The following is a 15,835-nucleotide window of genomic DNA, read 5'->3' as shown; positions in this document are numbered from 1 at the left end:
TCGATGCATATCCACATACTGTCTCAACTGAGAGGGATCACATCAGCATTTGGTAGTCTGATTCAGGCAGGCTATGTAAATTTTGTAGTTTCATCAATCACCATTTGGTTCTGATACCAAGTTTCAGACTCTCACTCTAAGTTACTAGAAAATATTCAATAATTCAAGTTGACAGGGGTTCTTCATTAACAAGATTTTACTTAGGTTATTTTACAACCAATTATAAAAGTCAAAAGGTTTAAAAAAACAGTATTTTATCAGTGATTAACACTGCAAAAATGGTTCTTTGGTATGCTGCATTTTATTTAAGAAAGCGAAAGGTAGTGTCAGGACAGCATATTTTACTGTCACTTTCTGCAGAAGGACAAAAAGGCTCTGGAACTTCAAACACAAAATCTTATTGCTGCAATGCAGTGAGCTTTAAGGTGCATGGTATAACCTTTAAAGTGGTACTGACTTAATATAGCCATTATTGTTAACAGCCAGTATTACATATGATGCATCAAACATTCTGATGAGTTTTTAAAAAGTTTAAGCTTGCCTTTGGGAGACAGCCTGCTCTGCATCAATTTAAATACAATTGGCGAAGGCAAAGCCTGTGATTAATTGCAAGCTTTATGTAAAAAGGGGCTTGAAACCTTTGTTGAACATTTGCTTGTACAATTCAGCTGACTAATGCCAATTTCATGCTGATATCTTGAACAATTATTGAGTGCCCCAACCAATATGGCCTGCACAGTATTTCCAAAGGAGACTGAACACAAGCAAACTGAATGTCATTCTCTCAGTGATATAGTCCACATATTGTTAAAAGCTCATTTAAATTTGAAACAGTTTCATAAAAGAATGTGTTCTACCAAAAATGGTCCCAGGTGGCTGAATTCCACAGTGAATAGAGAAAACCTTTCAACCAGGAAAATTACATTTTGAAGCATTGAAGCTGCAGCAACTGATTTCATTCCACTTCAGAAAATTAACCATCACATAAGCTATTGTAAAAATATCCCAAGTCAATTCTGGATAGCTATGCATAAATTTCTGAAAGTAGCAACAGGGATGCACCAGTACTCCCTGTTTCCATAGATATGTGGAATAGTGAAATGATATTTCAAAGAAAATGATAACATTATGAGGTACCTTGGTCTTAGCCCTGCCAGAATGTTTCAAGCAGAAAACAGTGAATTGAAGTTGCTTTGAACTTTAGGGTTAAGTCAACCTTTGGGTCAACTGCAACTTAATTCCAGCAGCTATAAAGATGGAAAAAGGATCAGTCATAACTTCCTTGGGAGATGACACTGAGCACACCTCTAACCTTCTGAACCCAGGGAAATAGAGTTTTTTTTAAGTTTAAGAACACATTTGAAAGACAAAGTCTTATTTTTGAAAATCCTTACAAAGTTTCTACATGCATAGGGAATACTAACTCCAATTTGATTTACGTTCATGGTCCTTCATTTTAAGTAAACACTTGGAAATTTGGCATAGCTTTGTTTGGGGTTAGTTGTAGGTCCTTGTGAGTTATTTTGTTGTAGAGGTAATTAATAGACATCAAATGGGTGCTAGTAAGGCATACCTGATACCTGCTTTTGGTGCCTCACCCATGGCTAACAAAGATACAAAATTCTCTGCCAGGGCCCCAGCAATTTCTTCCCTTGCTCTCCACAATGTCCCAAGATACACTCAGTCAGGCCCCATGGATTTATCCACCTTACACACTTCAAAACAGCTAACTCCTCTTTTGTAATGTCAATATGCTTCAGGATGCAGTGCTCACACTAACGGAAAGTTAAGATCAGGTTTTAGTAGGCATGGAGGTAAAATTCGGGTAACAATCCCTTTTTCCAAGTGGGGTGGTATATGAGTCAGTGTCCATCTTAAAGTTTTTCTTAAGCACTCAACCAATGGATGGCATGACTGCCAGTAGAATGTTATCAGGTTTATTGCAAGGGGAATGGGATACAAAAGACGGAACATTATGGTTCACTTATAAATAGACCGCATCTGGTGTACTGTGTACAGTGTTGGTCTCCTTATTTAAGAAAGGATGTAAAGGCATTGGAAGCAATTCAGAGAAGGTTTAGTAGATCGATACCTGGAATGAGCAGGCTGTCTTATGAGGGAAGGTAGAATAAGTAGGTTTGTATCCATTGGAGTTTAGAAGAGAAAAACGTGACTTAAATGAAACATATAAGATCCCAAAATGTCTTGACAGAGCAGATCTGGAGAGGATAATCCTTCTTGTAGAAGAATCTAGAGCTAGGGGTCACCGTTTAATAACAGAAGGTTACCCATTTAGGTCAGAGATGAGGTGATTTTTTTTTCTCTCAGCAGGTTGTGAGTCTTTGGAACTCTCTTCTCCAAAGGGCAGCGGATGCAGAGTCTTTTCAGGCAGAGGTAGATAGATGAAAGGTTACCAGAGAAAGACAGAAACACCGAGCTGAGGTTACATTCAGATCAGACATGATCTTACTGAATAGCAGAGTAGGCTCAAGGAGCTGGGTGACTCCTGCTGCTAATTCATTTGTTTGTATGTACTAAACTGACATTTCAGCTTCAAACCACGTCTTTGAAGAACCTGGGAGACTCTTTTATGTCTAAAGTATTGAGAGAAAATTATCCCTTTGTCAATTATTGTGGCAGACCAAGAGAAGTTGCATCACTTTTGGAATAGGCGGGAGCATGCAAAAGGGAGAGGGGTGTCTGGGGTGGGGTGGGGTGGTGGGGAGTTGGCAGGGACCTTTGCACTAATCATCTGAAATATTGTGATGTGCCTGCACAAGTAACATTAAGGAAGACACAACACTCCAAACGCTGGAAAATTTGAATACCTGTGTGTGCCCTAGGAGCAAGTATATTTGAGAAGTTGCAGTGCTATCCTGTGGAAGAAGTAAGGATTACAAGTATTATTTTACATATCCAAGGATTTTATGAATGTTAACTAAATAGCTAATTAATTGATCAAATCCAAGGTCATTCCTAAGGAATCGTGTATCTGTTCTGCAAAAGAACCCTTGGACACAATAACTGTTCTGCCAATTAAGCCACCCTCAAGGCATACGTGTTAAAGCTCCAGTCTGACGGCAGAAATTCCTCTCACTTTATGGTAAACAGGAGAACCATATCTTTGTTTACTTCTGACTTTTAAATTATTGCATAATTATTATTATTTAACGTAAAACTTCTTTGAAAGGGCAAAACTCAGTGTAAGTGTTTTCCATGCAAATTGAAACTACTTGCTTCAGGCCTCATCATTTATTCAATAAGCAGGAGCCCTAATAATTTACTTACTGCCCAGTGCATTTGGCAGTTCAGACATAAATACTGTTTAAATGAACTGCCAGTCAAATGTTTTCCTAAGGTATGAACAAAGCTAAACAAGGCAAATTTGTAACTTATTTAATCAAATTAGCGGTACGAAGGGAAGAAGACAGAGATTGTGGTGATATTTCATTTTGAACTCTGTAAGGGTTACACGAATGATGGTCAACCGAAAAAAGTCCCTTTTATTTTATTGAGATTACTACAAATTAAGAATAATTCCGAACTTTTTGCAAGTGCCAATAGCCAACAGAAGATTATTTATGACTGTATGATCTCATTAACAAAGGATATTTTGAACCTTGCTAAAAGAAATCCAATTATTAAAGGATAATTGCCAGTTATTTGCATTGTATGTTTAGATGATGCTATCGACGATATTTTTTGCCATAACTCAATTGATTGACATTTCCTCTCATTTATGCCAGTTATCTATTCTTGTTAACAGGGATGCCCAGTGTGGAAAAATCCAGTGTCAGGGAGGAGCAAGTCGCCCTGTTATTGGAACAAATGCAGTCTCCATAGAAACTAACATCCCTTTGCAAGAAGGTGGAAAGATCCTGTGCCGTGGTACTCATGTCTATCTAGGTGATGATATGCCTGACCCAGGACTTGTGCTAACAGGCACTAAATGTGGAGAGGGGAAGGTAGGAATGATCCATAATCAATAACCTGTTGACACCCATTTAAGTAAATATCCAGCCATTCCATTTAAATTGGATTACTACCTGTAAAATCTAAATGAAATGACCTTCCATTGCGAATGTTAAAACAGGTTAAAACATGTATTTATATTGGAAAGGTGGAAATAAAAGCAATCTGACATTCAATATAACTTATTAATAAGTAGTTCATTCCATAATACCTTATGTATTGTGAACTAATAAGACACATTGAGTAGATTCAGCTCCATGGAGTTAGAGTACGCCTGAGCAAAAAACATTGAAGGGGGCCTCGGAGTACTCAGCTCAAGTTGCTCGCTGTAGTGGCACGTCATTTACAGCCTGTCTATGTAAATCATTGGTTTCACAAAGTTCAGCAAGAAGAGGATAGAGGAGGCTGCAGGGTCTTGGCAACAAACATTCCTCCTGTTTCTTCTGGCTCCATAGCATAATTTTTTTTAATATAACTCTTCCCCTTATCGATGGCCAATAGGGGTTCAGTGTTGGGCAGACTTAATAGATTAAAATTTTAATATAGGCATATAGTGCTGGAACTGACCACTTTGCTGACTGGTGTAGGCTTTCTCACTGCTAAGCCAATGTCCTTTGCACTAATTTCTATACAATTTACTGTTGATCTGACAAGTCTGTCATTGCTATCATTATTGAAAAGGAAGAAGGAGGAAAAAAACTTGCCTTTACAGAACAACTTCAAAGTCTTAGGACATTCCAAAACAAATCAGAGCCAATGAATTATCTCTGATATGTAATTACTCATGAAACTGAGGGAAATGGAGCATTTCCCAATTTTTGCACGAGGCCATATACAGGAATAAAATAACTGTTTGAGGTAGCTGGTAGAGGGATAAAGATTGGCCATTATATTGAGGGAACTCTCCCACTCAGCCTTGAGTAGTAGAATGGGAATTGTAAATCCACCTTGATCTTATGACCCATCTGAAAGATAGTACTTCCCTCACTCCCGCACTGCAGTATCACCCAAGGATAAGCCTGAACTGGGGATTGAACCTATGGACATCTACCACTGGGCTAAGGCTATCACCCAGGATAAGATGGAAGTATTATCAGATCTGCACCTTGTCAAAAATCTGTTACATACAATTTCAGTGAAAATAGCGCTGTAATTTTGTCCATTAATCTTTAAATGAATTTCTAACAGACAGTGTAAAAAACTTGCAGGGCAAGTTTTTTTTACACAGTGAGTGCACTGCCAGGGGTGGTAATGGAGGCAAATATGATAGAGGTGTATAAGAGGCTCTTAGATAGGCACAAGAATACGGAGAGAATGGAGAGATATGGACCTTGTGTAGACAAAAGGGACTTGTTGAGTTAGGCGTTTAATTACTAGTTTAATTAGTTCAGCACAATATCGTGGGCCAAAGTGCCTGTTCTGTGCTGTACTGTTCTGTGTTCTATGGTCTACTGAGACTTGTGCTCACAGTCAATAAGTTTCTCATCTTAGTGACGTTATGGGGAGGCAGCATGGGATACTTCATCATATGAAGGAAGCTGAACTCAAGGGCTGTTGATACCACGTCTTGCTTGCACATGTTGCAATATGAGATATAAGCACGTGACTCCATTATGCCCCTTAGCTTAGAGAAGGATGAGGATGGAGACGCAAGAGACCGCAGATGCTGGAATCTGCAGGAGGAGCTTGACGGGTCGAGCAGCACCTGTGGGTGGAAAGGAATTGCCGACATTTCAAGTGGAAACCCTGCATCAGGACCAAGAGTGGAGAGGGCAGATGGCCAGTATGAAGAGGAGAGGGGGAGTGGTAAGACAAGGGTTAGAGGTGATTGGTGGACCAAGGAGGGATGAAGGATAGCAGGCAGTTTGAGCCAGGTAGGGAAGGAAGAGGGGTGGAGTTGGGAGACAGAGGCAGGTGGATGATAGATGGAGACAGACAAAAAAAGAAAAAAAAATGGAAGATGGGGAGGGGGGTAGGGGAGGGCGAAGGTGGAGACATCTGCTCCACCTTCACCCTTCTCTCCCTCCTTCTGCAGAAGGATGAGGATAAGGGATGGGGGAGAGGTAGATCTGTTTGTGTTGGGTGGAGCAGAAAATAACATCCTGCATTTATATAAAGCTCCCCTAAAATAGTAAAATATCCCTAGATGCTTCATAAGAGTATTATCAAACAAAATTTGACACTTGAGGCACAAAAAAGGACATTAACTTGGATGCCTGCCCTGAGTTTTCCTGTTTTTACTTAAATTTTAACATTACAAAAAGAAAGACAAATACAGTTATTGTTATAATTGTAAACTTAGGGGAAAAATTGCACAATAAAGCAACAATCAAGGTTGCAATAAGTTTTAATGTAACTTTCATTGGAGTTTTCTGGGACTGTGTTTCATCCTATAGCAAGTGTTGCTCACCCATCATTTTGCTTGCTGCCTCAGATTTAAAACCTAATCCTCATATGTTAGATCTCAGCATGAACTCACCCCTTCCTGATCTCTGCAGCATTCTCTCAGACTATAATTCCTCCATGATGGCTTTTCATCACCGCTCCTAATGTATCATTTTTATTACCATCGTGTTTTTTTTTATTACAACTCAATGAAGTGTTTTACCATGTTTTTATACGTCAAAGGGGTTGTTATTGTTGTTCAAGCTACTTAAAGCAGGGATTTCTATGGACTATTATTGTACATTATACTATAAAAAATTGCTTCATGCAAAGAAGTTCGAATGTTTAAGAGAGGCAGCTCTTCTTGCTTAATTTATATGTAATCAAATTTATTCATGTACACTTAGAATATCACAAAAGGCAGGGTAGTGTAGGGCAGGCACGGTAGTGTAGCGGTTAGCATAACGCTTTACAGTGCCAGTGACCCGGGTTCAAATCCAGCCACTGTCTGTAAGGAGTTTGTACGTTCTCCCCGTGTCTGCGTGGGTTTCCTCCGGGTGCTCCGGTTTCCTCCCACATTCCAAAGACGTACAGGTTAGGAAGTTGTGAGCATGCTATGTTTGCACCAGAAGCGTGCTGCCCCCAGAGCACTTTACACAAAAGATGCATTTCACTGTGTTTCGATGTACATGTGACTAATAAAGATATCTTTAAATATTTCTGTTTTCCCAGATCTGTCTGAACCGACGGTGCCAGAACATCAGTGCCTTTGGAGTGTTAGAGTGTGCATCTAAATGTCATGGTCAAGGGGTGAGATTGTACATTGATACATCTTTTTAAATGCATGTTTTAGTCTTAATACTAATTGTAAAAAGGCTGTCTGTGAAAATAGGCTACTTTCTTGGTCACTTATGCTTACTTAAGAGTAATGCTGATAAAATCACATCCCATTTAATATAAATGCACTTCCATCAACAAAACCGGTTTAAATTTAATGATCAGTTCTAAAGGCCAAATTGTTCTGATTATTTTTAAATCAATAGCAACCTAAGTCTGATCTTGTTCTCAACTAAAAATATTAATGAGATGCTGGATTGGTGACATATTCTAAATGCAAATTAAGTCTAATCCTGAAGCTAATATTAGCAAAGCCAAATTGAAAAAGTCAAGACTTGTAATGTTATATGTAGAATTTAAGAACTGGTAAAAAAAAAGAGGTTAGCAATAACAATCAAAAGCATATTTTCATCAGTAATGCTATCTGGTAAAGTTTCCTTTGACGTGCTTCTGAGGATAGATATGAATAGGTAACATTTCTCTGTTGGATATTTTCAGAATATTTTTTGAGCGTGTATAAAGGTCATCATAGGTTGTATATTAGGTTTAACAACCCTGAAATCATACAGAATAATTATATGAACTGAATAGGATTTGTGGCATAAATATTTGTAAATGTTGGACCAAGAGTAGAAGGAGAGTAGAAAAGTAGAAGAGTAGAAGAGTAGAAAACAATTCACTTAGCACTGTTCACTCCATTATTCAAGTGATGTTGGCTAATTTAATTATTTTGCACTGATTTTCTGTCCAAAAAAACCAAATTCCTTTATTCATTTTTGATGAAAGAATCAGTCCAATTTCCCTCCAAATGCTTCATTGAAGTCTTTGTTTACCACAGTGGAACAGATGGTTGCTTAAGCTAATAACTGTTAAATATGGAAAAACTTAGCTGAATTCATCTTAACCTTTATTTGGTTTTCACTCAGGACTGCTGACTTGCTTATTCTGGTTCTTTTTCAAGTACCTCCCTACATCGATCAGATTAAAGATCCTTGTAATATATAAAAAATCAGAAGGACTTCCACCTTTTTCTCAATCTAAAAGAAAATGAAATTCAGTTGACAATGCCCATTTCCCACTGTCGGTTTAGCAGAGTCCCTGACAGAGATTTATTTTTTGTTAGCTTTTTACCTTGATGTTAAAAAAAATTCCATTCAGAAAAATTATTCAAATTAGTCAACTCCACACAGTTAGGTCTATTATACAAACAGCATGAGGATATGCACAAGTGCCTGCCAATTTCTGGTCCAACTTCAGAATTATCCATCTTGAAACACCCTTGTCTGAATCCTTGTTACTACTTGATTATATTGTTGAAATTGTTATCTTAACACAGTTCTAAATGTATTGTTTCACATTGGCATATCAAAATCATTTCTTACTTGTGGATTTTACTTGCTGCACTACACTGTGATGAAATCTTATGGCCATAATTATATTCTCACACAATACCAAGCAAGGCATGACCTATCATTGTTTAGGTTATGTTATTGTTTAGGTTATGTTAATTGCCTTTACACTTATTAAGGTGATTACTACAAATTCATGGTTTAGGTTAACAAAGCTACTGATGCTACCAATCAATTCCCAGTTCATCCAGTTATTTAAATAAAATGCTATTATCTTGTCCACAGAAGTATCATTCATAGATGAATATATATAAAAGTTGGGAAATGACCCCCATGTCTTTGAAACTCACTCTTTTTAAACAACAAGGCAAACTATCCACATCACGCAACACTATCACAAAAGCCTCCAATGAAAATGGGAGAAAAAGAGAAGTGAACTTCATTGAGAAGGAGCTGTTGCACTCAGGCAGTCTGTAATGGGGCAACAAATTATTAGAGAAAATCAGAAAGAAAGCCAACTTGCACAATCCTTGTACATTTCTCTGCAGAACTTAATTGACAATGAGTCTTAATCAGGTAATTTGCTTGTCCAGTGGGCTTGTTAATGTACTGTGGTATAAGGGAGAAATATAACTTGCAAAGTGGAACAGAATCCTTACAGTAGAGAAGGGGGAAGTAACGGAAATATAATTTAACTGTCCCAGCCTTTATGTGTGAAAACATATATTTTTGATCAGATCCACTCAAAAACTATTTGCCCATGAAACAAAATTCCTTGTATTCATCCAGACAAGCTCTCACAAATTAAGAAAACATTCTGGTTGTGTTTCCTCCAAACTCCCTTTTTATGTGCACTGACTTCTTTGCCTTTGGAACATTGGAAGTGGAGTCATCCATTCAGTTCCTAGGCCTGTTCCAGCATTCAATGAGATGATAGCTGATCTGTGACCTGATACTTCCTTGTTCTTGTCTACATAAAAGCTGTTTACATAAAATGACTAATCAAGGGAGCACCTATTGTTTTCTGTGGAAGGGATTTCTACAATCACATCATCGTTTGTGTGAAGATTTTTCTTCTCTCAAGTTCTCACCTGAACATCCTGGGTCTGATTTTTAATGTTAGGCCCTCTTACCAGAGACTTTTCTATCAACGGAAAAGGATAATATCTACACTCTCAGTTCATTTCAAAGTCTTAATATCGCTCTGACAAATCATCTCTTCTTCCCTATTTCAAGACTCCCCATTCAACTTCTCCCATAATGAAAACCCTTATGAAACTACACAGAACTTCTCCTGAGGCTAATGTTTCCTTATTAAAGTGTGATCCCCAGAATTGTTCACAGTACACCAGATGTGGTTCACTAAGGACCACATCTGTACAGTACCCAAACTTCTTGTCATATATTTCCTTATAACATAGGAAGAGCTATTTGACCCATTAAGATGACTCTCAGACCAATCCCATCAATCCCATACCCCATTTCCCTTTACCAATTCATTTTGTTTAGTACCTGACTATGACATTATAGTTATCTGTGCATATTGATCCCTAAATCTCTTGCATCTTGACTATTGCTAACTTTTCATCTTTTAAATAAATTTTGAATTTATCCTTTATAGGCCCTGAAAGAAAAAATCATGCTCACTTGCACTGAAATCTATCTATCATCATTGTCCCCTCACTTAGTCTATCAATGACCTTCCATAATTTCATGTTCCCATTAGCATTAATTATATCCCCAATTTTTGTGTCACCAGCAAACTTGAATGTGTGGATTTCAACCATGTAACCTGAGTTGTTAGTTGAAGCCCAGCCCAGAACCTTAGGGGGGCAACACTGGTCACTTTCACCAGTTGGAGTGCTCATACTGTCAAACCAGTCTCCCAACCAGTTTAGTAATTTGCCTTCAGTTCCACAAGCTTTAGTTTTAACCTCTTCATACAAATATTAGCCTGGACAAATGAAAATTTCAGTTGAAAATAGTTTAAATTAAGTAACAGAAATGTTACATTGAAAGTACATTTAAACACCATTTAGTACCTAGAGTGATTGAAAATGCAGGCTATTACATTAATTCCAGAAGTAATGACAAAATTAATTTATATACACAATTCAAGTTCAAATAAAGAAATGTGTGAAATAATTCTAAAAGCTCTAGTAGCATTTCCACTTTATTAGACATGTGGTGCCTTGGTTAATAAATCACTTTAAAAAATGTCATGGAATTTCAGGTCTTATAATAAAGATATGTAAATATGTAAAAGTCTTTAAATAATGAGTGTATGTGAAATCTTCACAAGATCTCAGTTAAACATACTATGCAATAAAGTGCTACAAATTATTGGGAAGATTTTTGAGGCTTTAGAGCTGGTACAATATAGCTTCAATAAGATGCTCCCTGGTAAAAAAAAATGGAAAGGCAAAAAGTCAAGAAAAACTTGATAAATTGTGTTGTTTCCTTAGAACAGCACAGAATATGGTGCAATACGATAAAATCATTTTCAAATTATGAAAAGATGAAATTAGGTAGCAGACTATTCCAAGTGCTTGAGGGACCATGGGTACAAGGGATTTAAAGCAGACATCAAGAGACTTCTTTGCACACTTGTGAGTTAAGGAATAATGATTGACTGGCAGATAAAACCAATAGAATTACAGCATAAGTAGTCTAGTAAATGTGACTAGAGCTGTTGTCTTGCATGGAAGATAAATAAAAATATGGACTGATTGAATTAAATGGCTTGTTCCAATTTGCAACTTCTATGAGTTGCCAATAAAATAATTCAGTACTACAAAACCACCCAATATTGATGTCCAATGTTGTTTGCTAATCAGTATTATTACAGACCCAAAGCTTTGGGGTGGAAGGGAAAATGTGTAACCTTACATGTAATGACATTTTCTGCTAATTATCTGTAGCTGTTTTTAAAAAGACTATTGTTACCCTGTCTTTTTGTCTTTGTTTCCTTTCTACATACACACAAACTAAACAATAAATACTCACCCAGCTTACAAGCTATTTCCCTTCAAATGAATACTTCCTGCTGACGTGATCCATCTTCCCTGTACAATAGTAACAGAGCTACCTAGTATTCAAATAGGAACACTAATTAGAAGAGAAAAGAAAAACACAGAAGTCACCATCTCTCTAACTATTCCTTTCTGTTTTGTTATATAATGAACTTTTTTCCTTTAGCATACAAGTTTGACTGCAGACCTGTTGCAAAATTTTCTCAATAATTAAACTCAGTCTGATTTTGAATAAAACAATCAACCATCTGTTATCATTGCTTTCTCCTCCCCAGTCCTGCGCAACTTCTTGCAAATTAACAAGGCCTTAACTAGTAGTACAAAATGCCTTTCTACCATTGTTCCTTTGAACCCATTTTTGGGGAGAAGCAAAGCAATGCACATTAAAGAATGGTGGGTAATACTTTATTCCCATATTGCATCACTGTTTATAGGTATATATATTGAGGGTGCTTTTCAACTTAGTGCCAGAGCATAAAAATAAGATTTGAGTCAGGCAATTTTCCTTTCAAAGGAAGTGGGTAATTTACTGTCTTTGTGTTTTCGTTCAATTGCAAAGATAATTGGGCAGCTTTCTACATTCATTCCTCAGCTCGGTCTGTTTTATGCTCCACCAGCAAGTTGAAAATTAACCCTGTTTACTTTCCCAGTAAAATGACCATCTGGATTAAAATTTGACCCATTATTTTAATGCTACACTGTAAGATTGCCAAGTGTAATTATTCCACTTAAAAACTATTTTTCTTAAAAATAGTAGATCAAGCCAAAAAGTTTCACAAGCTGTGTAAAATCCTTTTCAGACATTAATAAACGATGTTTACAAAACTGCTTTCATTATTGAGTAATCAGTTCCAATATTAAAATATTTAATTTTCACTTGTTCAAACCACCACTTCAGCTGAATTTATAACCTATCCATTGTTCTAATATTGTGCTTTAATTCTAATTTTAATTTTTGCATGACATAATATTTCAACCTATTGATTCTTTTTCAAGTGTGAAATTTTATGAATCCCACAAATTCAGATTCAGGCAACAAATAAACACCTTTTAAACTCCATTTATTTGCTAAAATATTCATTTTGCTGAATTTAAATCTTTTGAAATTGAGAAAATTATCTTTTTAAAGGTTGTGTTTACCTCATCTTTAAAAAACATTTTTATGTATGTTTATATATAATGTTAAAGATTTTGACTAAGACTTTGCAGTCCTTCACAGATTACAGTTTCTCTGCTTCCACTGTTTATCTGAGCTCATAGGCTCAAGCTCCCACCAGCAAAGCCAAACAAAAATGGACATGATTTTCCATATGATATGGTTATGACTTTAAATTAAATTGGAAAATTACATGCAGTCAGCAGTTTAATTTTAAATATGCATTGCCAGTGGGCACGGCTTCCTGCTAAGAAAGCAAAACCAGAAAACTACCCCTTTTGATACTGCTGAAGTAAGCAAACAATGGGTGGCAGGGAAAGGAAGGCCATCAGAGAACAAACGTGGAGAGGTTGTGTTTGGGACAGTCTGAAAGGACATTTCTCATTCCCAGATTTCCAATGGTCTTGTATTTTTATACAGCCTTCTATGTCATTTAATTTTTTTTTCTCTTCCAACCTTGCTCTTATCTGACTGAGAAGGCAAGGATATAACCAACAACCTGCAGTTATTCTGGATCAAGTTATGGGGGACTGGGTGTACTGGATTAATTTTATTTGATTCAGTCACCCAGGGGTGTACACAAGACTGGAAGACACTGAGGAGCCCTGATTTCCTGCCCTTCTCTCAATAATTACTAAATACATTAAGAAGATGTGTGTTTGTATACATAAGCCTCTGCAATTACCATTATTCTCAACTATTAGTATCAGTCACCATTGATCTCATGTTCTTGCAAGAGATTGCAATTGTGATCTTCTGACCTGATACTCTTTATGATAGCACAATGGCATGTTTTTCTGCTGTGTTATGCTAAATGTGCCCTATATGTTACTTATCAAGCTATTTGCTGACCGACATTGGCTCCCAGTCAAGCAGCACTTCGATCTCAGAAGTCTCATGCTTGGTTTCAAACTTCTGTATGACTCGCCCCTCCATATCTCTATAATCTTTGACAGCCTCAAGACCCTCTTTGATATCTTGTGTTTCTCTAATTTCCATCTTTAAGAAGCTCCTTCAAATGTTCTTCTTTGACTAACCTTTTTGTTCATCTGCCCTGATATCTGCTTATATTGTTTGGTGTCAGATTTTTTTTTGATAACAGTTTTAGATTTCAAGAGAATACAGACAGAGTGGGAGAATGGTTAGACATGCCAGCTGAAATTAACACAGAAAAATGACAAATGTTGCATTTCAGCAGACAAATGAGAAGATGCAATATAAACAGGAGGACACAATTCTCAAGGAGCTACAAGAACAGGGATCTAGGCATAAATGTGCATAAATCATTGCAAACAGTTAAAACATATACAGAATCCTGGGCATTTTAATCAGAGGCACGTAATACAAGAAATGAAAATCATAAAAAACTACAGATGCTGGAAATCAGATGGAAAATCAGACGGAAAATGCTGGAAACACCAATTTTGGCGTAGGAAACACATTGAGGATCCTACGCCAGGTCTAATCTGGCATAGAATCTGAGAGACAATTCTAAAGAAGCGGCATAACTTTAAGGTGATTGGAGGAAGGTATAAGGGGGATGTCAGAGGTAAGTCTTTTACACAGAGAGTGGTGGGTGCATGGAATGCACTGCCGGCAGAGGTTGTGGGGGCAAATACATTAGGGACATTTAAGAGACTCTTAGATAGCCACATGAATGATAGAAAAATGGAGGGCTATGTGGGAGGGAAAGATTAAATAGATATTAGAGCAGGATAAAATGTCTGCACAACATTGTGGGCTGAAGGGCCTGCACTGTGCTGTAATGTTCTATGTTCTAAAGCTATAGTTTTGCTGCTGGATTCTGTGTAAAATATGGGAACAGATTCTGCATTCCAAATCCATCCTGAGGTTCAGAGATTCCTCATTTGACATCATGTGTAGAAAAGTGCCAGACTTGGTTCCATTTAAATGTGTAAATGTCAGCTGTTCCGTCATTCACCAGCAGGATCCTTAAAGTGGATTTATCAGTGGAGCTCCGAGTTATTCATCATTAATTCTAAATGAAATATCTGAAACATTGAGCATGTCATTGTTACTAAATTGATTGCCTTTGTAGTTTTTTCTGCTTAATATCTATTATGTGTGAACTATTAAGTAAAACAGTAAGCTAAAGTTTGTTCTTCTTTTAAACTTAAGCAATTACTTACAAGTTATTTTACTTGTTCCTAGGTTTGCAACAACAATAAAAACTGCCACTGTGACCATGATTGGGCTCCTCCGTATTGTGACAAACCTGGTTTAGGAGGGAGTATTGACAGTGGACCTATGAGGCTTGAAGGTGAGGATTGACTGTGATTATCAACTTAGCTTCTTTTTGTGCTAGCTTTTACACAAGATGTCATATAAATATGGAAGCTAGTCAAGGTAACGTGAAGAAGTATGATACTAATAAAATCTGTTAAACGCGAGAGCATGCTAACAGTCTAAAAATGTTCATATCTTCCTGTATGGAACACTAAAATGCCACGGTGCAGCAAAAAATAACGTGAGGCGCATTTTATGAATTGAAGAAAAGCCTTGTTACTGAAGAACAAAACTGTAACTTTAAAATATCCTCTTAGTATGGTCTCTAGACCTTTCTTTAGGGGGGGGGTGGATTTCCTGTGTGTTCATTATTTTGGCAAAAGCTCTATTTATGTGGCTGCTAAGTGGTTTACAATAATCCTCTGATCGTAAGCAATGAAAATCAAAGGAAGTGCAGATACTGGAAATCTGAATTAAAACAGAAAATGCTGGAAACACTCTGCAGGTCAGGCCGCAGCTGTGGAAAGGAAAACGGTTAATGTTTCATGTCTGATCCCCACCTGACCTCAGTTCTTCCACTCTGATGTACTGCATTTCGTGGTCACAATGTGGCCTTCCCTACATTGGAGAAGTCAAACTCAGATTGGATGATGATTTTGCAGTGAGTGCCCCTGAGCTTTCGGTTTCCTGCCATCTTAATTCACCATCCCACCCCCAACCTGACCTGTCTACCTATGGCCTCCTGCAGTGTAGCAACAAGGACCAATACAAACTTGAGGAACAGCATTCTGTATTCCATCTGGGCAGTTTGCAGCCTTCTGGGCTCAATATTGAATTATCCACCTTTAACTCACTCT

General features: G+C 37.3%; 1 protein-coding gene across 1 annotated transcript in view; it reads left to right on the top strand.

Annotated features, from left to right (window-relative positions):
* Positions 1-15,835, top strand: part of LOC127576999 (disintegrin and metalloproteinase domain-containing protein 12-like) — a 279,055-nt gene that overhangs the window by 244,971 nt on the left and 18,249 nt on the right. The window contains exons 16-18 of the mRNA XM_052027846.1: positions 3,767-3,965; positions 7,090-7,167; positions 14,904-15,012. Coding sequence (XP_051883806.1) covers positions 3,767-3,965; positions 7,090-7,167; positions 14,904-15,012 — 386 coding nt within the window. The remainder of the gene's footprint in view (positions 1-3,766; positions 3,966-7,089; positions 7,168-14,903; positions 15,013-15,835) is intronic.

This window comes from Pristis pectinata, chromosome 12 (genome assembly GCF_009764475.1).
Source record: "Pristis pectinata isolate sPriPec2 chromosome 12, sPriPec2.1.pri, whole genome shotgun sequence".
NCBI lineage: Eukaryota > Metazoa > Chordata > Chondrichthyes > Rhinopristiformes > Pristidae > Pristis > Pristis pectinata.
Note: the sequence above shows the minus strand (reverse complement) of the source record. Positions and strands in the feature narration are given on the sequence as shown.